Below are 21,857 nucleotides of genomic sequence, written 5' to 3'. Positions count from 1 at the left end.
TAATTGTCTTATTTATTTTTTGTTACTCTGTGGCTTGTGTTTTGTTTGTTTGTTGGATTGATTTTTGGCCTTTTATTATTATATTACAGTTCCACACCAGCATCTTGCAAGTTTCAATCCCTTCATTATTGCCAGCATCTAAAGGCTTGGAAACTTCTGAAAAAGCGAAATTACCTCCTAAGCCAGAGACTTCATTTGAGGAGAAGTATATGTCGTTTATGATCTAACACTACGATATAAATACCCAGAAAAGTAGATCCACCAAAAGCAGGGCTGCACTGCATTTATTTTCAGACATAATCTTTTACCCAGAGAAGCAAGAAATAGCAAGACTTGTACCAGGGAACCCCATGCAGTTCTGTATTATTAAAATAGAAGGTGTGAAGTAGGAAGTAACTGGAGATGAGGCTGGGGAGGTGTGCTGATTAGGTTAGAGAGGGATTTTAGGGAACTTGGATTTTATATCCTAGGTCATAGGTGGCCATCAAAGGATTGCAAGCAGAATAGAGGCAGTCATGTATGTGCCTGAGGCTGTTTGGAAGACGCTGTGTAGGAGACAGGAGAGGGATACAGTAGTTTCTCTGTAGGCAAATAGAATTTGGGGGGACCATCTTCCCAAATTAATTGCCTAATCTTACAATTAGATCAAGTAAAATTAAATAGAATATCAAAAAATAGAGAAATAACTGTCCTTGCATAGTTTTTTGTTTTTGACAGTTCTGTTCAGTTGGAATATGTATGGTCTTTTTTTTTTTCATGAAGCTCATAAATACCTTTTTTCTTTAATATTTTAGTGATGGAAAACTAATCCTTGGTTCTGCTGTTGAAACTCAACTATGCGATAGTCTTTCGTAAGTTCTGTTTTATCAAATGTAAAAAAAATATGATTGATGCTTGGGAAAGAGGAAGCTTCTGTTACACTAACAATGACTAGTATTAAAAGCAAATGACTCTGAGGCATGAATGAACTAATGCAGCCGTAATGATCGGGTCGGGGGGCGTGGAGTGGGGTTTGGAAAGTAACACATCAACACTGGCTCTTTTACCATTATCTCGTGCCAGGTTTCTGCCATCGTAGCCTTTCTTCATCAGTTTTCATTTGAAGTTCAGTGCTTTTAATTTCATTTTTGTACTGACTTATATTCTGGATATAAGTGTATCAGAAAAGCATCGCAGAGAATGATGCGATGGCTGGCAAGGCTGCCATGGTTTTTCGCACTTTCAACTTAATAAGCTGACCTAATAGCTAAGTTTATCCAAGTTAATGTCTGTATTACATTAGGAAAATCTGTTTTCAGAGCAGTACTCCAAATTGAGATCTTTTCTTTGCTCTCCATTATCTTTTACTGTATTTGGTAGTCGACATTTCTAGCAACTTATTTACACATAAATACATGAGAAATGCCTTGTAAAGGTTTTGTTGGTGTAGTATATTATTCTGTGTCTTAGAGCAAAGATGTTACTTTTTTCCCTCTGTTTTTAAACTGGTCACGTACTCCTGCCTTCAGTTTTTGAGTAACACCAGCTCCGTATAATTGAATGCTACTTATGTGAAAGAGAAAGGCTGTCCAGATGTTCACACTGTCACTTGGCCTTTACTAGGATTGTAAGTGAGTTATTATAGGCAACAATAGGGGTTCCTCTATGATGCTTGATTAGAACTGTAAAATGAAGTGCTTTGCCGGACGCAGAAAATTGATTCCTTTGTAAATTGGAAAGTAAAACGTCTGTCCTGTATTTTCATTAGGAGGATTATATATAAAAAGTACACGAATATTTTAAAAGACTTGGTGTGAATGTGTATTTGCAATGGATACGCCACTAGTCCATGGAAAACACTGGTTTATTTTCAAATATTTACATCACAGGATAGTCCTAAGTGTTTTTCCAGCTATTCTGACATGTGCGGAACATTTAGAGTTATTGGCAGGGCCGTTAACCACCCCTGCTTTTAAAAGAACTGAACATTATAATTTAGTTAAGCACATAAGTGACTGCCTAAATCCAGATTTTCTTTTATTTCCAGGTTTCCACTCACATACAATCTTAGTTTCTTTCCCAGGCATTCTACTTAGAAACAGGGACACCAGAGCCACTTATTATTAATGATAATTGTTATTATTGTTATTTTTAGAACTTCAAGTCTGCAAAAGTCTAGCAGCCTGGGCAATCTGAAGAAAGAGTCATCAGACGGGGTTGGTCCTGTGTTTTTTTCTGTCTGTTACCCTGAGAAGAAAACATTTAGGAATCTTCATCTTTTCCTGTTTGTGGTTTCAATAATGGAAAATTATTAGATACCATAGTTAATGATAAATATTAAGAAATATGAGTATAAAAGATTGAAAGTAAAGCCCAAAGTGGAGACTTTAATAAAACATTGTAGGAAATAAATGAAGGTGAGATTTTGTACCTTAGGAATAGATGTAAATTGATTTTAATTTGTTGAATTATATATATGTGAGAAATTCTGACTAGATAAAGGATTCCTATAACAATCTTAAATACTGTTGTTGTTTTGAACAGGAAAAGGAGTCTATTCTGAAGCCTTCAGAGGTAATTTTTATGTCCAGATTACAATGTAAAAATATTTGGGAGTTCTAATATACATAGTAGACTTCTTAATACATAATACATAAGACTGCTTAATACGTGATACGTAAGACTGCTTAAATGTCTCCAATAAACCAAAACTCTCAGAATCTGCAAAACATGCCAAATGAATGAAGCCCAACACAAAAGATCACATATGACATGAATCCATCTATGTGAAATACTAGAATAAGTAAATCCGTAGAGATAGAACACAGACTGATGGTTGCCAGAGGTTGGCAAGAGAGGAGTGGGGAGAAACTACTTAGTGAGTAAGTTTTACTTTAGAATGATGGAAATGTTTTGGAACTAGATAGAGGTGTTGGTTACACAACACTGTGAATGTGATAAATGCCACAGAATTACTCACTTTAAAATAGTTACTTTTGGGGCTTCCCTGGTGGCGCAGTGGTTGAGAAACTGCCTGCTAATGCGGGGGACGCTGGTTCGAGCCTTGGTCTGGGAAGATCCCACATGCCGTGGAGCAACTAGGCCTGTGAGCCACAACTACTGAGCCTGCACGTCTGGAGCCTGTGCTCCGCAATAAGAGAGGCCGCGATAGTGAGAGGCCCGCCCACTGTGATGAAGAGTGGCCCCCGCTTGCCACAACTAGAGAAAGCCCTCGCACAGAAACGAAGACCCAACACAGCCAAAAATAAATAAATAAACAAATGTGGGGTTTAAAAAAAAAAAGGGAAAAAGAATATTAAAATAGTTACTTTTATGTTATATGACCTTCACCTCAGTAAGTTATTGAAAAAAACAAAGCCCCAAACTTTTCATTCACGCTATTTGATGATCATAATGACCATACCCGGCCTTCCTTAGACTTCACAGAAAGCCCTTCTTAGAAAGATCACCAGCTGTTTATTTTATATAGCCACTGTCCATCTACAGCTAACATTCTGGTATTTTTAAACGCATCATCGGCATGGGCTCTGGTTCTTCTTTCGTCTGATTTTCGGCCATTAACCTTGCCCAGGTCACAGTCCGGTAGACATACTATCCCCAGATGCAGTCCCTTGACTGTTGGCTCTTAGTGCCTTGAGTCGCGATATAGATATAACTGACGAAACACAGACAGTGGACACAGCTGTAATTCAAGCCGTTGTTCTTTTTGTCTTGCTAATTCAGTAAGTGGTGTGAAATGATTTTGGCATCAGCATTAAGACATAGATAACAGTACCACTGCATTGTGGCATTTGTACATTTCTAGTTACTATGAATGGTAGCTATATAGAGGAAAATAACCACCTTAAAAGCCCGTATCCCCTCACCCTTCTCTCCACTTCTGCAAAAAAGAACGAGAGGACAAGAGATGTTCAAGAAATGAGAACATGCAAACAAAAGAATCCTTGGATAGTACTAAAACAATATAAGAGACCATGTTACTATAACTGCCAATTCAAATAACCAAAATCTCAAAAATAAGCTACAGGCATACCTCGGAGATATTGCAGGTGCAGGTCCAGGCCACCATAATAATGCAAATATTGCAATAAAATAAATGTTGCAATAAAGTGAGTCACACAAAGTTTTTGGTTTCCCAATGCATATAAAATTTATGTTTACACTATACTGTAGTCTGTGACATCTGCGGTCGCAGTATGTGTAAAAAAAGGCAATGTACATACCTTCATTAAAAAGTGCTTTATTGCTGAAAAATGCTAACTCTCATCTGAGCCTTCAGCAAGTTGTAATCTTTTTGCAATAGTAACATCAAAAGTCATGTCACAGATCTCCATATAATAATAATGAAAAAGTTTGAAATATTGTGAGAATTACCAAAATGTGACATAGGGACACAAAATGAGCAAAAGCTCTTGGAAAAATGGCACCAATGCAGGGTTGCCACAAACTTTCAGTTTGTAAAAACACAGTATCTACGAGGCACAATAAAGCGAGATGCAATAAAATGAGGTATGCCTGTATTTAAAAATCACAATTGAAGTTCTTGAAAATGATCCTGAGATATTGCAAAGATCTGAAGTGGCTTCTGAATCCATCAAGAAAAATTTCATTTTAGAGGGTTTAGTTAAGCGTATCTGAACGTATCACAGTCTTTGAAACTGGTGATCCATGTTTGGTAACTCACAGGCAAGATGTGAATATAACCCAGAATCCTGTTTCAAAAAATACATATTTTAAACAGTTGCTGATTTTGCTTTCATTTTATTATTAATTCTTTGAGAGGAATATTTAAAATAACTGGAGTAGAAACTCTTTATACTGCTTGTATAGAAGCTTGGGACTAATGCCTACTTTATAGAATAATTACATTATATTGGGCTTCTACCGATGTAGTTATAAAGACTGAGAACTATATCATAGCCAAATCTTTGTCATAAATGATAGAAAAGTAGGAAATCTACTGCTAGTTACATAATATTTTATCTCCATGTCTATGAGGCAAATAAAATGAAAATAAAATTTGAGAATGTCTAAATCTGTCCTAAATATTTAAAGCCCTAAATACATAGATTAAGATCAGTGATGAACATGTCTTTGTTGTTGTTCCTTAAGTAGCTTTCAGAACTGACCTTTTTTAACTTCTAACAAGGCATGTGACATTCGTAATCAATTTGTTAGTTCAGTTATTCTTTTAATAAAATCATGTTTGTAACATATTTAGTACTGTGCCGGGCATGTCCTAATAATGATGCACATTCGTGCTGTGTCACATTTATTATCACTTTTCTTTCAGGCTAAAGCTCTGGTAGAAAGTAGCCCATTTGGGAGCCTCCCTCACAAAGCTCCGGGACATGATGCCTCTGTGGATGACAATCCCTTTGGCACTCGAAAAACCAGATCTTCCTTTGGTCGCGGCTTTTTTAAAATCAAAAGTAACAAGAGGACAGCAAGTGCGCCAAACTTGGGTATGTGTGGCCAAAATGCCTTTGCCTTAATTCTTCCAGAATGAGGAAAAGATCTGTCTTTTCCCTTATTCATCTATTTGTACATTTCTCTTTCTCAGAAATGACGGTGAATGACTTGGGGGAAAAGTTAGCAAAAAATGCTTCCATGGGCTTAATTCAGAGGTAAAGATAGTGTGGACTTTCTCACCCTGCTCTCTGTTCTGGGTGTAAACTTAGAGGAAAGACCAAAAACCGTGATTCTCTCTGACGTCATTACAAGCAGTTTCCCATCTATTCCGAAAGAGGATAAAATTAACCCCATATTGACACTGCTAATGGAGTCTGTGTATAGCGTCGGAAGCACAGTGCGGTGCCCACCCTCCCTCCCAGTGTGTGTATTTTATGAGTAGGAGTTTGATCTGTGTCTCATTTTGTCACTCCCCTGTGTTCTCTCCATTGGGCTGCGTGTGATTGTGTGCGTTGTTGGGATTTCTGAAGACCGTAAGCGAAGCGCCAGTGCGCCCACCTTAGGTACCGTACACCCCGCATGCCTCCTTCGCCGGCGCCTCGCTCCCCACCGCGCTAACCCCTGCTCTTGGGCGTCTGTCATCTCTAGAACGTGAGCTGGCAGCATCAGAAAACGGAGTCCTCTACTCCAGAGTGTTCCTTCCACCTTCCGCTGAAAAGGACTCTCTATAGAGCCTTTGCTTCCGAGCCTAAGCGCTGCTGTAACCCACGCTAATGGCACCTTGCGAGCAGCTCTGCGAGGACCTAGATGTGCCCAGCGGCCATCCGAGTGCAGGGCAGGAGTGCCCTGGTGTCATAAATCCAGCTCCTTCACCCCGAAGCACATATCACATCACACTAACTCGCAGGGCCTTGCGACTCCTTCTCCATGGTAACGTTTCCCCAGCCTCCAGAAAGAAATGTTTTTAGCCAAACAGGTCTGTGGAAGACATTGAAGACGTTCATTTTAGACTGACTTCTCTTAGGGGAACATTCTTCTGACGCATTATTGCTTTGAAGATGCGGGTGACATTTAGTGACAGCAGAGGTAACTTTATGTGATATCTGAGGAGTCACCCCCAAAGCGATTTTAGGAGAGGGGAAGCTCAGTTTTCCTCTTTAAAGGGCAGAATACAGTAGGGGAAAAATCCTCAAAATAAAAATAAAAACAGGATGCTTTTAAAATAAAGCTGGGCTGGGCAGCATTTTCAGGGACACCTGTAACCGTCATGGCTGTAGGGTTTGAATGGAAATGTTCTTTTGGGTTTTCCCAATAGGTCCTATTACCTTGTATAGATATCCACAGAGGTATTCATGTAGATCAGCAAAGGTGACTTCTCTCTCTCTCTGTACCCTTAAATGTCCAGAATGAACACAAGGTGAACAAAAATGATCTCTTCAGACAACTATTTTCAAATGTTTTTGCATCTTTCTTAGAAGAAACACATTGTCAACGCTAAGAGGCAAATGCTGCTTACCATAACCTGTAATCACAGCTCTGCTTCATAGAAAAGTCAGCCTCTGCAACTTTTAGATCTTGCTGAAACACTGTCCCTGTGGTTTTTGTACAACTTTTACTTTGCTGTATAAAAGTGCACATTCTCACATTGAGGAAACAGCATTCCTTGTGTTTGCTAGTGTGGGATCGTCTGTTAAAAGACAGCTAAAAGAACTAGGATAGTTGATGCTAGGAGGTCTGAGAGTAGCAGACTTGGATGTTATTGTTTTACGGCAGAATCAACTGGCATTGATTTATGTCAAATGAAAAATTTATGAAGACCCAGTTCATTCTTCTCTCAGTGTCTGAAACATTACATTATAAATAGGAATACATTTCTTATATGAAGAATTGCCAGGACTTGGTAAACAATTTGATGTAAATGCCAAAGGAAAGGAGGGAATGAAAAGAAAATGACAAAGAGTTTGGACTGGAATAACAGGGAGAAAATGAACTAGTATTAATGCAATATGAAATACAAAAATGTAAGAGAAGACTCTCAGGAAAATTGGATGGATTTGTTGAGTCCAAGATATCCCTGGCACATCAAATTGGGAATATCCACAGACATTCAGATACTGAAGCTGGGGAGAGAGATTATTAGGCTCAGAGATTCTGATACCAGCTGCTTATAAATGAGCAAAGCCATCATTTCGTGCTGAGCATAGAGTGCGTGAGCTTGTCAAAAGATCCTGCAGAGGGAGCCCAGGACAGAATCTTGGAGTGGAAGAAGAAGAGAAAACAGTGGTACAGCAAAGAAACTTTCAGATGACAGATCTAGAAGCATGTCATGTCAGGAAGCTAAAGGAGATGACAGTTTTGGAGGAGGTAGTCAACAGAACCAAGTGCTGTAGCAAGATTGAGTATAATCTCATTACGAATTCAGATCAGTCAAGGAAAGAATATGGTAATCCTATCCCACCTTTGAATCTCGAAGAAGTTGTAATTTGTAAGTTAATGAACTTGGTACACAGTAGAGTAGGCTGTAGAGCAGAACATAGATTTGTGTTCCATTTTTAATATTTGCAGGGTGTTCTTTGTAAGTCACTGGTTTATAGACCAACAGAAGAAGAATTCTTAACAGTTGCTTAAACCAAGGAGGTTAACATCTAGTCATGTTCATTCCATATTTTAAAATTCACCAAGTTTGTATCCTGTTCTTGGAACAGCTGAAACAGAGAAGGAGACACCTGAGCATTTAGATCTGGCTGGTGTGTCGTCTCAGCCAAAAGATCCACAGGGGAGCAGTCCCTTCCAGATATCGCCACCATCGCCGGATTCCAAAAAGAAATCTAGGGGTATCATGAGACTCTTTGGAAAGTAAGTAACAGAGCTTTGTCTTATATGTGGCTCAAATGTAGGAGTAAATGGAAAATCGGCTGAAAATAGTTACGAAATTGTAAGGCTTTTGTGATCCTTTTATGGATGGCAATTGGGATTCATTAACTCATTGAATCTCAGTTAAAGTTTAAATCCAAATGTCTATTCTAACCATACGTAAGCGTCAGTTTAAAATGTTCTGATTAAAGTCGAAGGCTTCCTCAGGTCTAATGTGCTGTGTCTTCTTTTCAGACTTAGGAGAAGTCAATCAACTACATTTAACCCAGATGACATGTCTGAGCCTGAATTCAAAAGAGGAGGGACAAGGGCAACTGCAGGACCCCGATTGGGTTGGTCTCGAGATTTGGGACAATCTAACAGGTAAGAACAGTCAAACAAATGGTCTTTTGCATCTCTACCCAAGCATCAAGGTCTCGTGAGCACCTGTGGTGTTAGTATTGACCCTGGGTTAGACAGTCAAATCTATTGCTTACTGCTGTGCCTTGTGGAAGGCTCCATCATCTTTAGAGCAGTGCAATTCGGCTGTGGTTGGTGAAAAACTGTACAGAAGATGAAGGCTCTGTGAGCTAGGTGAGGACCCAGAGCTAAAGTATCAGCAGCATCTGTACTAGAATGGCTCTTAAATTTTACATAGAAAACAGTTATTAGTACTCTAAAGCATAGCTCTGGAAAGATGGGATAGCATAGTGGTTAAGAATAGGTTCTACAGACTTGTGGTTGCCAAGGGGGAGGGGAGGCGGGGGAGGGATGGATTGGGAGTTTGGGATTAGCAGATGCAAACCATTATATGTAGGATGGATAAACAACAAGGTCCTACTGTGTAGCACAGGGAACTATATTCAACAGCCTGTAATAAAGCAGAATGGAAACGAATATGAAAAAGTAATATATATATAGATATATATGTATACCTGAATTACTTTGCTGTACACTGGAAATTAACACAACACTGACTCAGCTGTACTTTCCTTTAAAAAGAAAAAGAATAGGTTCCAGAGACAGACTGCTTGGACCTGATTTCTGGCTTCACCGCTTCCTACAAGCTGAGTGGCCTTGAGCAATTACTCCCATGCTCTGCGCCTCTGTTTCCCATAGTATGAATTAGTACTTACCCCAAAAGATGATTGTGACGATTAAATGAGTTAACGTGTGTTAAGTATCTGGCAAATAATAACTGTTCAGTAAACATTAGTAATTGATACAGTCTGTGAAAACACTTAAAAGACATACATTCTATCCGAATTCTTTAATTTATCAGGACTGTGTAATGTTTTTATCTATTAAGACTCTAAGAACTTTTCCTACACCCTTATCACAGTTTAGGGCTGTTTTGGAACTGCTGTGTTGATTCGCTCAACATAAAAGAGGATGGAGTTGGCAAATATATAGCACAAATCATTGATACTAAATCTTTTAAGATGATAATGGGCTAGAAACCTTTTACACATGGTCCTTCCCACCCAGGCAGAATGCTGCCCAGTTTCATCAAGGAGGAAACTCTCTTTGGCCTTCTTCAAATACCAAACAGTCTCATTTGCCATATGTTCTCTTTGTACACAGTAGAGGACTTGCTTGTGCTGTTTAAAAGAAAAAAAAATTTGTTCATCGCCACATTTTTTTTCCAAACAGGAACACTACTTGTAAAAACAGTAAAAGAAACTAACACAACATTGTAAGTCAACTATACTTTGATAGAAAAAAATTAATTAATTAAAAAATAGTAAAAGAAAGCAGAAATTTGCTTTGATTGTACTTTCTCATTCTCAGTGATGGCATATTGCCCTCTTCTCATTGAATACCATCTGGAGAGAAACCGTAATTCTACTAAAGTTAATTCAAGTTAGACTTGAGTTTCTTTCAGTCTGGCCTAGTGTTTTCTGATTGTAAATTCAATCTCTAAACAACATTAGCTGAAAGTAGTATAATAACTTGAGCTGTTGGTTTAACTCAGTCTTCTTCTATAAAACATGTTAAATCATGATGAATCTTTAGTGGTTTTGTTTGACATGAAGACTGTGGTCTTACAAGGGAGCTTTCATCTCCAGTATCACTTACTCCACCAAATATGTACTAAAAATTAGGCTTCCCATAGTCAAATGTGTATCACCAGGGAATCTCCATGTCTATTGAATATGCAGTTGTTCAGCCCTGATGGTAACTTAGCGGATTGGCTTTTAATTGTTTTTCATGCGATTGTTCATTTTCCTGTAGTGACTTGGATATGCCATTTGCCAAGTGGACCAAGGAACAGGTTTGCAATTGGCTTGTGGAACAGGGCTTGGGGTCCTACCTGAACTCTGGCAAGCGCTGGATTGCATCTGGCCAAACACTTTTGCAGGCTTCTCAACAAGATCTAGAGAAGGTGAATGCTTCTCTATTTTGTTTGCACAATGGAGAGAGAGAGAGAGAGGAATATGAATGTAGATTTGTTTTATATTCCAGAAAGGGGAGTGGGTAGAGCCAGTAAGTATTCTAGAAAAAGTCTGAGTTTCCTGCTTCATGATTATTTTATCTCATGGACTTAAAGGGAGGACCTGGTCTTAATGATTCCTTATGAAACACTTAAGCCACTGGGCATTTTAATGAAAAAATAATTATATAGACATATAATAAAGTTTCAGTTCATATTTCTCAAAACCATTCTGTGGTTTTATCATTGGTCCGTCTTCTCAGTGTAATATATGCAATTCAATTTCACTTTGCAAAAGGGAAAAAAAGAGTCCGACACTTAATGTCCAGCTATTTAACATTTCTTCCCATTTAGTACAAAACATTTAGTACAAAATAGGGGTAGAATTTCTGTTATGCATGCTACAGTTCCTATCTTGCAAAGGAAGGAGCCTAGTGGGGAATATCTAACATACCACTAAAACAACTGCGGTGGTCTTTCTAGGGGCCTTTTGTTCAGCAACATTTTACAGCCTGGGTTAGTATTCTGATTTAATGTAATTATTGGGTCTTCAATGCTGGCTTGATTTTCGAGGAACTTGCATCCTTTGCCAGTGGCATCCAGCCCATGTTGACAGAGTTGTAATGCCAGTGTTTCTTTTTATTAATTCAGGAACTTGGAATCAAGCATTTACTTCATCGAAAGAAACTCCAGCTGGCACTGCAAGCCCTGGGATCCGAAGAAGAAACCAATCATGGAAAGCTGGATTTCAACTGGGTCACTAGTAAGAGGGTTTAAATTCATGAATGAGTGAATGAATGAATTTTATACACACACACACACACACACACACACACACACACACACACACACACACATATAGCTGCTTTTTCTTTTTTGTTGTTTTGGTTTTTTGGTTTTTTTAATAGATCTTTATTGGAGTATAATTGCTTCACATACTGTGTTAGTTTCTGTTGCACAACAAAGCGAATCAGCCATATGCATACACATGTCCCCATATCCCCTCCCTCTTGAGCCTCCCTCCCGCCCTCCCTGTCCCACCCCTCTAGGTCATCGCAAAACACCAAGCCGATCTCCCTGTGCTATGCTGCTGCTTCCCACCAGCCAACTATTTTGCATTCGGTAGTGTGTGTATGTCAATGCTACTCTCACTTTGCCCCAGCTTCCCCCTCCCACCCTATGTCCTCAAGTCCACTCTCTATGTCTACCTCTTTATTCCTGCCCTGCAACTAGGTTCATCAGTACCATTTCTTTTTTTTTTTTTAGATTCCATATATATGCGTTAGCAGACGGTATTTGTTTTTCTCTTTCTGACTTACTTCACTCTGTATGACAGACTCTAGGTCCATCCACCTCACTACAAATAACTCAATTTCGTTTCCTTTTATGGCTGAGTAATATTCCATTGTATATATGTGCCACATCTTCTTTATCCATTCATCTGTGGATGGACATTCAGGTTGGTTCCATGTCCTGGCTATTGTAAATAGTGCTGCAGTGAACATTGTGGTACATGACTCTTTTTGAATTATGGTTTTCTCTTTTTCATCACAAGAATGGGTGTTCTGTGGGTCATTAATGACACTCATTTCTATCCTTAGGATGGTTGGATGATATTGGTCTCCCCCAATACAAGACCCAGTTTGATGAAGGACGGGTAGATGGTCGAATGCTTCATTACATGACTGTTGTAAGTAACTCACTCCTGGGGTTTGGGGGGGATAAAACTGTTTTTCTCTGAAAAACACAGAAATAGGGTAAGCAAAATACAGTGTTTTCACAGTGATTCCGCTGGAGTTTGAAGGGGTTGTTTTAACTTGAGGAGAGGGGCAGGCATATTTTTCTAAGTTGAAGTTGTGATTGCAATAGCCTTGGGAATTTTGAAATCCTGATTTAAGCTATGTGAAACCTAACTGAAACTAAGTTATCCAAACAGTTGATTTTGTATATATTCAATAACATAGACATTGAAGTGTACACTTTCAATGGGTGAAGTTTATGCTATGTGAATTATATGTCATCAAAATGTTGAAAATGAGAGAATGTAGAGTTTTGCAGCCCTGGCAGTTTCTAAGGGATATGTTCCTATAAGCAGTGACCACTCAAAAGGCTGGGACTTGTCATCCACTGGGACTTTCTTTTCCCTTCCCTTCCACTTTTTTTTTTTTTTTTTTTTTGCGGTACGCGGGCCTCTCACTGTTGTGGCCTCTCTCGCTGCGGAGCACAGGCTCCAGATGTGCAGGCTCAGTGGCCATGGCGCACAGGCCCAGCCACCCCGCAGCATATGGGATCCTCCCGGACCGGGGCACGAACCCGCGTCCTCTGCATCGGCAGGCGGACTCTCAACCACTGCATCACCAGGGAAGCCCTCCCTTCCACTTTTGAGCACTGTTTCCTGAAACCCCCAGCCTGTCTCACTTCAAACCAGTTCTGCTGGATTTACTGGAGTAAAGCAGAGATAGGCCTTCACTCTCATTCCTTCATTACTGTTTCATATTTTTAGCCTCTGTCCAATGGGTAGAAGGACTTTTCCCTACTTTATGGCAGTGGGGAAAGATGGGTTCCGGGAGAACTTGTTCTAGACTCCATGGTACTAGGAGTGTTCTGCCTAAGATGCTTTTATTTAAATGGCCTTTTGTGGATTCGACTACCACAAGTATCTTGTTAAAATAAGTTGAAAGTTTCAAACAGCTAACTTAACTTATTTAGGAATTTTTCAATATCAAAGAAATTTGGGGTTCAGCTCATTTTCTCCTCCATCCCTGAACCAAAGTCTGAACCGTGGTGGGCACGTCATGTAAACTGAAGGTAAAATAACACGAGCGTGTGGCATGTTGCGTACTGTGTGCCAGACACTCTTTCAGACACTTTGCTCATAATTAATACTCAGTTCTCAGCACTCTGTTATCCCCAGCTTTCAGATGAGAAAACAAAAGAATTGAGAAATTGGGTAACTTAACCAAGTTTCCACTGTTAGAAAGTAGTAGGAAATCAGAGCATTTGTGCCTGTTTGCCTGCCTATCTAGGTATGGGTATGTTCCTGTGGGAATGTGAGCAAATTGAGGCTGAAAATCACAAAAGGCAAATGTATAACCTTTGCGGCTATAAAAGAATAAATTACCTTAGAAAATTTGACCCCAGAATCCTAAGTCACAAAAAGTCTTTTAGAAATTGGTATCCTGGATTGGATCCTGGGTCAGAAAAAGGACCTAGTAGAAACACTGGTGAAATCTGAATAAAACCTGGGTTTAATTGAATTTTATTATTGTCTGTGTTAAGTTTTTAGTTTTGCTGAATATCGTGGTTATATAAGGTGTTAACATTAGAAGAAGCTGGATGAAGGGTCTGTGGGACTCTGTACTATCTTTGGCAACTCCTCTGTAAATCTAAAATTACTTAAAAGATTTTTTTAAATCCCCCCCTCAAAAAAGCGTGTCTTGATTTAAAAGAAATCCCTACTTTTAAAATCCCTTAACTAAAATAATGAACATTTTATTTACATTGTAAACATTATGCATAACCCACGTGGAAATGTTTTGAATGGGTGTCTCAATCTTAGATTAAAATACGTTAAATGCCCTGTCTAACCTATCCTCAGGCACTGTTTTTAAGACATTAATCTAGAAAAAATTCAGGAAATAATTTTTCCTCAGTAAGTAGTCTTAAGGATTTAAACTGTTTTATAATTTTATTTTTAAAATATCTCTGTAATAGGTTAATTTTTTTCCTGTATTAAGAAATGTGTTCTCGGTAAGGTGTGCCTAAAGTGGATGTTTTCCTTGTTTATTTTCTGGGTGTGTTTGGAAGTAGATTGGTGCTTATCTTGACACGGGCCCCCCACTCCCCCAAATCACCTTCTTCTAAAATAATTTGTTTTGGTGTGTTTGAAAAGTTCCCAGTAGCCACAGACTGGTGAAAGTTATTCCTTAAAGGAATCACTTGGTGATATAGGTTGCTACATATAACTTCTTCATTTCTCTTCTCTCTTGCTTCTCACCAGAAGCTTTGCATCGATTAACATATAATTTTTCCAAAACTGTTCACAGCGTCTGCTAGATAAAGCACAATATTCTAGAACCAGAGATTTCTCGAGGCTGGGGGGATAGTGTAATGGGAGCACTCTTCTGGTTTTCCCCCAAACTGTGATGTGCCTTAGCTCAGAAAACCAGCTCTTGGTCATCGGTGAACATTGCTTGCTCTCAGTCATCTGTTTTATCAAATCAAATCATAGCTGGTCACCTTTTGTCGTGGCCTAGCGAGTGCTTTTCAAACTGTGTTTTTCAGAGCTGTGCAGTCCCACAGTCTTATCTCAGTGGAAGAGAGAGGAACAGGTAGAAGTCAGCTTCAGTTGGGACAACATGAATTTTGGTTCCCTTCTATTGTATACTGGGGTCCTAGAGAAAATTTTGTTCAGCACAGGAAAAAGAGTTCTGTTACTACATAAAAGCTTTGAAAATCCTGACAAGCCCTTGAGGCCTATTGTTAGAGGTGCACTTCTACTTTTAATTGAGTTTTCTGAGGTTTCCCTGAGAAGGTTCTCCTGCTCTAGGTCTGCTCAGTGAGCGCCTCTTTTTGTTTTGTTTTGCAGGATGACTTACTGTCTTTGAAGGTCATGAGCGTGCTCCATCATCTCAGTATCAAGAGGGCCATCCAAGTCCTAAGGATCAATAACTTTGAACCAAACTGTCTGCGGAGGCGACCCTCTGACGAGGTAGCATCTGAGGTTGAGGTTTACACAGCATACACATTCCGTGCATGTGACTGCCCGTGTGGAGACATTAAGACCCATTTCCTCTTGGAGCCTTCAGGGAAGGAAAGCATCTGGTTCCCTCAGAGCCTCGAATCCAGCCTCATTTACTTCTGAGGCTTTGTCTTCCTATATTCCTTCCTTTCCCCCCGGGATGGTTCTGCCTGTATAACTGAAGCCAAGGATTGTGTTCTAGTTTTCCTTCCTCCTTTCTTGGGTGTATTTTATTTTCTTGCCTCCTTAAGCCCCAAAGTTAAATCACTGTAAAGACTACCTTTCCTAAAGCCCTGCTTTATTAGAATGCAAGAAACTTAAAACTCTGGGACACAGGTTCCTTAAAAGAGAATTCAAACTAGCAAACACCTTTTTACCTTTTTCTCTATCAACATTTAGTGGGATGTAGAACAACTCCGCTGCATGAGGCAGGATCTTCAGAACGAGCATGCAGGTTTAATATTTGGAACCCCATAGTCAGTGACTGAAGCTCTGGGTGGTGGTTTGTTCCCACAGAATAGCATCACCCCATCAGAGGTTCAGCAGTGGACCAATCATCGCGTGATGGAGTGGCTGCGCTCCGTGGACTTGGCGGAATATGCCCCCAATCTCAGAGGCAGTGGTGTCCATGGTGGGCTCATGGTAAAACTCTGTTTTCATTTAAAACCGACTTCTTATCATTGTGTTTCCATCAGTCTAATGAGTAGGCTCTTACCTGTTGGCTGGTCATGATCCTAAAGTCATCTAACTGAACTCTCCTGCAACATTTCTAGTGAATCTTTACTTTCAGAGTATTCTGTCCCATAGTTTTTACTTATATCATATAACTCTAGATTGGATTTAAACCCATTTCTCTTTTATTATCCTCTTTCATGTTGGATAACATCTGGCCACTGGCTCTCATATGATCATGTTTTAAAATCCCTGCAGAGATACGGACTATATTTCTGCACGTTGATGTTGCATAAGGAGTTGGCTCCCAAAGGTACCACTTCAGAGAGGCAGAAGCCCCAGCTTTGTAATGCCTGGATGTCAGGACCAGCTCTACTTCTCACTAGCTTAGGCAAAACAAAGAAAAGATATTTAAATTGAAGATCAAAGTCCATAGTCTATCTCACTGGGCTGTTGAGAGGGCCATTGGAGATAACTAAGTGGAAGAGCTTTGCAGATTATAGAGCACAGTGCAGACATGTATGATACCTGGTGTCTTAAAGAATCTTATTTTTTCCTGTAGGTTCTAGAACCTCGTTTTAATGTGGAAACAATGGCTCAGTTACTGAACATCCCACCAAGCAAGACCCTGCTGCGAAGACATTTGGCCACTCATTTCAACCTTCTGATCGGTGCTGAGGCCCAACACCAGAAGCGGGATGCCATGGAGTTACCAGATTATGTACTTTTGACAGCTACTGCCAAAGTGAAGGTTGGTTCAAGCTCCTACCATTTAATAGTTGCCTTTAGCAAAGGCTCAGTTTTGACTGTTACCTGGCTATCCCATTTTCTGAGGTTTACTAAGTTTTGTGGATGGGTTGAAGGTAAATGCATCTTTAAGAGTAATTAGGAAAATGCATTTTTGAAGGTTTCCTTCTGGGGGGAATCTTTGCTCAAATCATTTATTTTATTAGAGTTAACAATATAAGGAACCTGATGTTGGCTTCTATAATTGATGTTTCGCCAATGCAGAAAGCCCATGACTTGGGCCCAGTATTGATTGCAGTTATCCTATGGATAAATCAAGCATAAGAGGAGGATTTCTTCTCATACTTATCATTAACCAGCCTTGCAAGCTAGGAAAAGATAATTCAGAAATGATCCACAGGGCTTCCCTGGTGGCGCAGTGGTTGAGAGTCCACCTGCCGATGCAGGGGACACGGGTTTGTGCCCCAGTCCAGGAGGATCCCACATGCTGCGGAGCGGCTGGGCCCGTGAGCCATGGCTGCTGAGCCTGCGCGTCCGGAGCCTGTGTTCCGCAGCGGGAGGGGCCACAACAGTGAGAGGCCCGCGTACCGCAAAAAAAAAACAAAGAAATGATCCACAGTAGACCAGCAGAGAATGGGTATCTCCAGATTTACCTGGATTCATGGATCATACCAAATTCAGATCACTTTTTCTTCTTTAAATCACTCTTCCGTGAGCTCTTCTGAGTCCGTTATCTCAACTAACGGAATGTAGAGGTAGGGTTTACTGATTCCTCCACAGATGTGGCTCCTCCACAAACTTTTTTTTTTTAAACCACTTTTACCTACCCGACACTTCCTCTTTAGCTCCCTTTCTCCCTTAAAAGATGTACCAGATTTAGGGGCTTCCCTGGTGGCGCAGTGGTTGAGAGTCCGCCTGCCGATGCAGGGGACACGGGTTCGTGCCCCGGTCCGGGAGGATCCCACGTGCCGCAGAGCGGCTGGGCCCGTGAGCCATGGCCGCTGAGCCTGCGTGTCCAGAGCCTGTGCTCCGCAACGGGAGAGGCTGCAACAGTGAGAGGCCCGCGTACCGCAAAAAAAAAAAAAAAAAAAAAAAAATGATGATGTACCAAATTTGAAACCTCTGAGAGATTCTGTTCTATTTAAATTCTCAGCGTCAGCCTGATCACCATCCCCTTTTAACATATAGTCTCAGGGACTATCCAGTGAAAAGATGGAGTTTCTCTTCTCTCACTGGAAATTCTCTCTCCAGTAGAGCGGGTTTCTTTTCAGCAGTTACCAGTCCTGTTATGGAAGCATAATAGGCATACAGGATAATCATAGCCTCACCCAAAAAGAAAATACAGTAATGGCCATTTTCTTTTGCTGATCTTAGATTAGAAAACCTTGCAAAATTGAATTCAGCCCTGAGAAATCTCATTGCATTAAGGTCTGTCTATCAAAACTAAGGCTCTTGGCATATTTTGCTTTTCACAGTGACTACCCAGCTAGTTGGTATGAATAAGGAGGACAAGCTTAATCTTCTGAGAGTCATAATAAGGATCCTTTATCACATTTGGATGTCAGTCATATGCCTAGGATGCCTTTGTTTCTCTTATACCCACTTAATCATCCAATTGCTTTTCTCTGTAGTGTGAATAATTAAATTATACGTGTTATTGGTCCTTTTCATATGAATTTTATCAAGTCCCTGGATGTTTTTATTTGCTTTTCTTTTAAAGCCAAAGAAACTTACCTTCAGCAATTTTGGGAATCTGAGAAAGAAGAAACAGGAAGATGGGGAGGAATATGTTTGTCCAATGGAATTGGGACAGGCCTCAGGAGGTACATCTAAGAAAGGATTTAAGCCTGGTTTGGACATGCACCTGTATGATGAGGACGACTTGGACCGGTTAGAGCAGGTAAACGTAACCCTGTATACCTGTTTTAAAGTTCTTCCAGTATTGGGCTTCCCTGGTGGCGCAGCGGTTGAGAGTCTGCCTGCCGATGCAGGGGACACGGGTTCATGCCCCGGTCCGGGAGGATCCCACATGCCGCGGAGCGGCTGGGCCCGTGAGCCATGGCTGCTGAGCCTGCGCGTCCGGAGCCTGTGCTCCGCAATGGGAGAGGCCACAACAGTGAGAGGCCCGTGTACCACAAAAAAAAAAAAAGTTCTTCCAGTACTGAAACACTAAATGAAAACTTAGTGCACTGTGTCTACTAACCAAAGACATTTTCCTTAAATGCCTACAAATAAAGATAATAATATAATGATAAAAGTGAGCACTTAACAGATTGCTTACTACATCCCAGGCACTACCCTAAGCATGTAACGTGTTAATGTTCAGGGTAATCCTAATACGTGGGGAGTATTGTTATCCTCATTTTAGAGATAAGGAAACTGAGACACAGAATGGTTAAGTAACTTACACAAGATAGAAGAGCTGGTAGCATCACTGGGATTCTAACCTGCCCGGCTGGTTTCAAAGCCTGTGCTATTTTTACCTATGTTATACCATCTCAGTATTAAGGAAATTTATGTATTAAAACAAGTGAGGAACGGACAGCTCATACTCCTTAGCCTTTTCAGTATGAGGGCATGCATCTGAATATTGCCTTCTAAGTAACAGTCTGCTGGTGCCATTATCAACATCAGAGCATTAGGCTACATGTGCCAGTAAAGTGTTTCTTCTCATCTTTAACATTCAGTTGCATTAGTGGGAGGAGATGCAACAGGAGTGTTCTGTTGCTCCTATCCCGTTCAGTACCACTTGCACTATTTCTTCTTAGATTTGTGTTCATTTTGCTGTACTTTCCTTGAAATTATTGCAAATGAGTAGTCATGTCATGGTATGTTCATTGCAGATGGAAGACTCAGAAGGGACAGTGAGACAGATAGGCGCATTCTCCGAGGGCATCAACAATCTAACCGTAAGTTGTAAAACGAATTTCAAATGTTCTTCTAAAAATAAGTTTGAGAGTGACCACAAAGGACTGCATGTGTAGTGGAGAGCGGGTGGTGCAGAGTGCGTGGCACTCGGTGTGTGTGACTCCCACCTCCTTGTCTTCCAGCACATGTTAAAGGAAGACGAGATGTTTAAAGATTTTGCTGCCCGTTCCCCCAGCGCCAGCATCACCGATGAAGACTCAAATGTCTGACCGCAGCACCTGGATGAGCACGGGGAACCCTTCATCTTTGTTCCGCTTTATTTCTCAAACAGTCACAGTATCTACAATAAGCAACAGATTGTATATTGTTCATCATTCCCACTTCTCGTTTAGAAGTGGAAATGGAAAGCAGGGAATAGGTGCCGATTCTAAAGTTGCCATGACAAATAAGACACTGGTGAATGAGAGTATAATTGTTTTTCCTCTATTTAATGTAAAGAAAAAAAATCTGTGATATATTATATTTAAAGTGTTGCATTTAATATGAGTATTTTGCCATAGTGTTTCCATCTACATTCACAGCGTGGAGGATTTGGGAAGCAGTAACCAGTGAGGGAATGATTTTTGACAGCACTGCAGCCCTTGAAGCAGGACGTTATATGCTTTCAAAATCAACATGTGGAATTTCTTTAAGCGTTCAGTGCGCCCACTAAATGCCAGCCACACCTCCACGTGCCTCCACATATTGTCCCATTTTTATATATTTTTCTAAATATATGTATATACTTAGTACATAGAAAATAGAACTTTTATTTTGTGACATAAGGAAGATGGTAAAAAGAGCACATTAAAAAAAATACAGTGATCAAAATTTTCGTATACCAGCTGGTTCTTGGAGAGGTCATAAATGATCTTTCTTTCTCCAAAACTGAATTTAATGATGTTGATCATGCCGACTAAATTAGCATATATGACATACCCCTTCTTTGAGGATACATCACAAAATTGTTGAATAGCTTTTTAAGAATTTCAACCTTAATCTTGGATCCTCTTACCTCATAAGGGAGAATTTGAGGGACATTTAAATACTATTAACTTGAATGCATTCAGAAACTCCCCCAAATTTTGTAGAGATAATTTCTGAAGAAACAAACAAAACAAAACAAAGCCCTATACAGTATTAAGCTTCTTATCTTCCTCTTTGCTAAATATATCATTACATCAAAATACTGACAGTCTTCCTAATGTTATTAATTGTACATTTCTCAGGCTATTAGTGAATGGGATTTTTTTTAAAAAGCTGAATACTTGTCTGAATATTTTGTCTCAATCAGAGTTCAGTAACTCAAAGCCTGCAAAATTAGTTTCATAATGGCTATATTGTGATGATAAAATGCAGTTCATGTTTTTCTGTAGCACAGGTCCCAGACATTCTTTATAAAGAAAGCTGCAACAAAAACTGTTATTATGTTTATTATTTTCTAGGGGTATTAGAAAGAATATTCTATTTTTTATTCAGTACTTCATCATTACTCATGATAGCCAATGGTGGTAAAGACAGGTTTTCACAAATTGGCATAGGGTGGGTAGTTCAGTATATGTCAGTGGACTTGCTTAATAAACTGTATTTGAATGTCAGTGGTATGATCTTTCAAGCTAACAAGTTACCAAGCTTTTCATCAAGGAACCTGTGATACTAAATTACTATTTATTCATAACTAAAATACTTCAGTGCTAATAATAATCTTTTGCCCCCTATCATTCATTATTTGGTAACCGTATTGGACTCTTACCGTATTGTGTTTTATTTTAATGTGAATATGTGTCACCATTTGAAAAACAATTTGTTATTCAAACCTGGTTAAAAATACCAGGAGACAGTTATAGATGCCAAGTATTCTTTATTCAGGACAATGTAACATCACTGATGATATGTGATATGGTTAAAATTTTTTGATGATATATATTTTATTTACAAAATATTATGCACTGCTGGTATTACCATATGAAAAGAAATAAAGTCAATTGATAATTGCCTCATATTTTTATCGTCTGTTACTTTCTTTTCCTTTGCTTGGAATAACCAGTAGCCTTTATTTCTGCTCTAGAGAATAGTAACACCAACTCTTTA

At 39.7% G+C, this 21,857-nt stretch overlaps 1 protein-coding gene across 12 annotated transcripts in view; it reads left to right on the top strand.

Annotated features, from left to right (window-relative positions):
- Positions 1-21,768, top strand: part of PPFIBP1 (PPFIA binding protein 1) — a 177,942-nt gene extending 156,174 nt beyond the window's left edge. For 9 of the 12 annotated variants that reach the window (XM_033866966.2, XM_019936081.3, XM_073788915.1 and 6 more), the window contains 17 exons: positions 90-205; positions 795-851; positions 2,135-2,195; positions 2,524-2,553; positions 5,294-5,465; positions 5,943-5,975; positions 8,118-8,268; positions 8,521-8,649; positions 10,501-10,651; positions 11,351-11,462; positions 12,301-12,389; positions 15,288-15,410; positions 15,957-16,082; positions 16,675-16,863; positions 18,580-18,759; positions 19,703-19,768; positions 19,910-21,768. In XM_033866966.2, coding sequence (XP_033722857.1) covers positions 90-205; positions 795-851; positions 2,135-2,195; positions 2,524-2,553; positions 5,294-5,465; positions 5,943-5,975; positions 8,118-8,268; positions 8,521-8,649; positions 10,501-10,651; positions 11,351-11,462; positions 12,301-12,389; positions 15,288-15,410; positions 15,957-16,082; positions 16,675-16,863; positions 18,580-18,759; positions 19,703-19,768; positions 19,910-19,996 — 1,872 coding nt within the window. In that variant the 3' untranslated portion in view covers positions 19,997-21,768. The remainder of the gene's footprint in view (positions 1-89; positions 206-794; positions 852-2,134; positions 2,196-2,523; positions 2,554-5,293; positions 5,466-5,942; positions 5,976-8,117; positions 8,269-8,520; positions 8,650-10,500; positions 10,652-11,350; positions 11,463-12,300; positions 12,390-15,287; positions 15,411-15,956; positions 16,083-16,674; positions 16,864-18,579; positions 18,760-19,702; positions 19,769-19,909) is intronic. The other 3 variants (XM_033866971.2, XM_033866969.2, XM_033866967.2) reach the window with 2 other exon arrangements.
- The last annotated feature ends 89 nt before the right edge of the window (positions 21,769-21,857 follow it).

The sequence above is a fragment of the Tursiops truncatus genome, chromosome 11, assembly GCF_011762595.2.
Source record: "Tursiops truncatus isolate mTurTru1 chromosome 11, mTurTru1.mat.Y, whole genome shotgun sequence".
Classification (NCBI taxonomy): Eukaryota; Metazoa; Chordata; class Mammalia; order Artiodactyla; family Delphinidae; genus Tursiops; species Tursiops truncatus.
The sequence above is the reverse complement of the archived record's forward strand: the minus strand, read 5'-3'. Positions and strand labels throughout refer to the sequence as shown.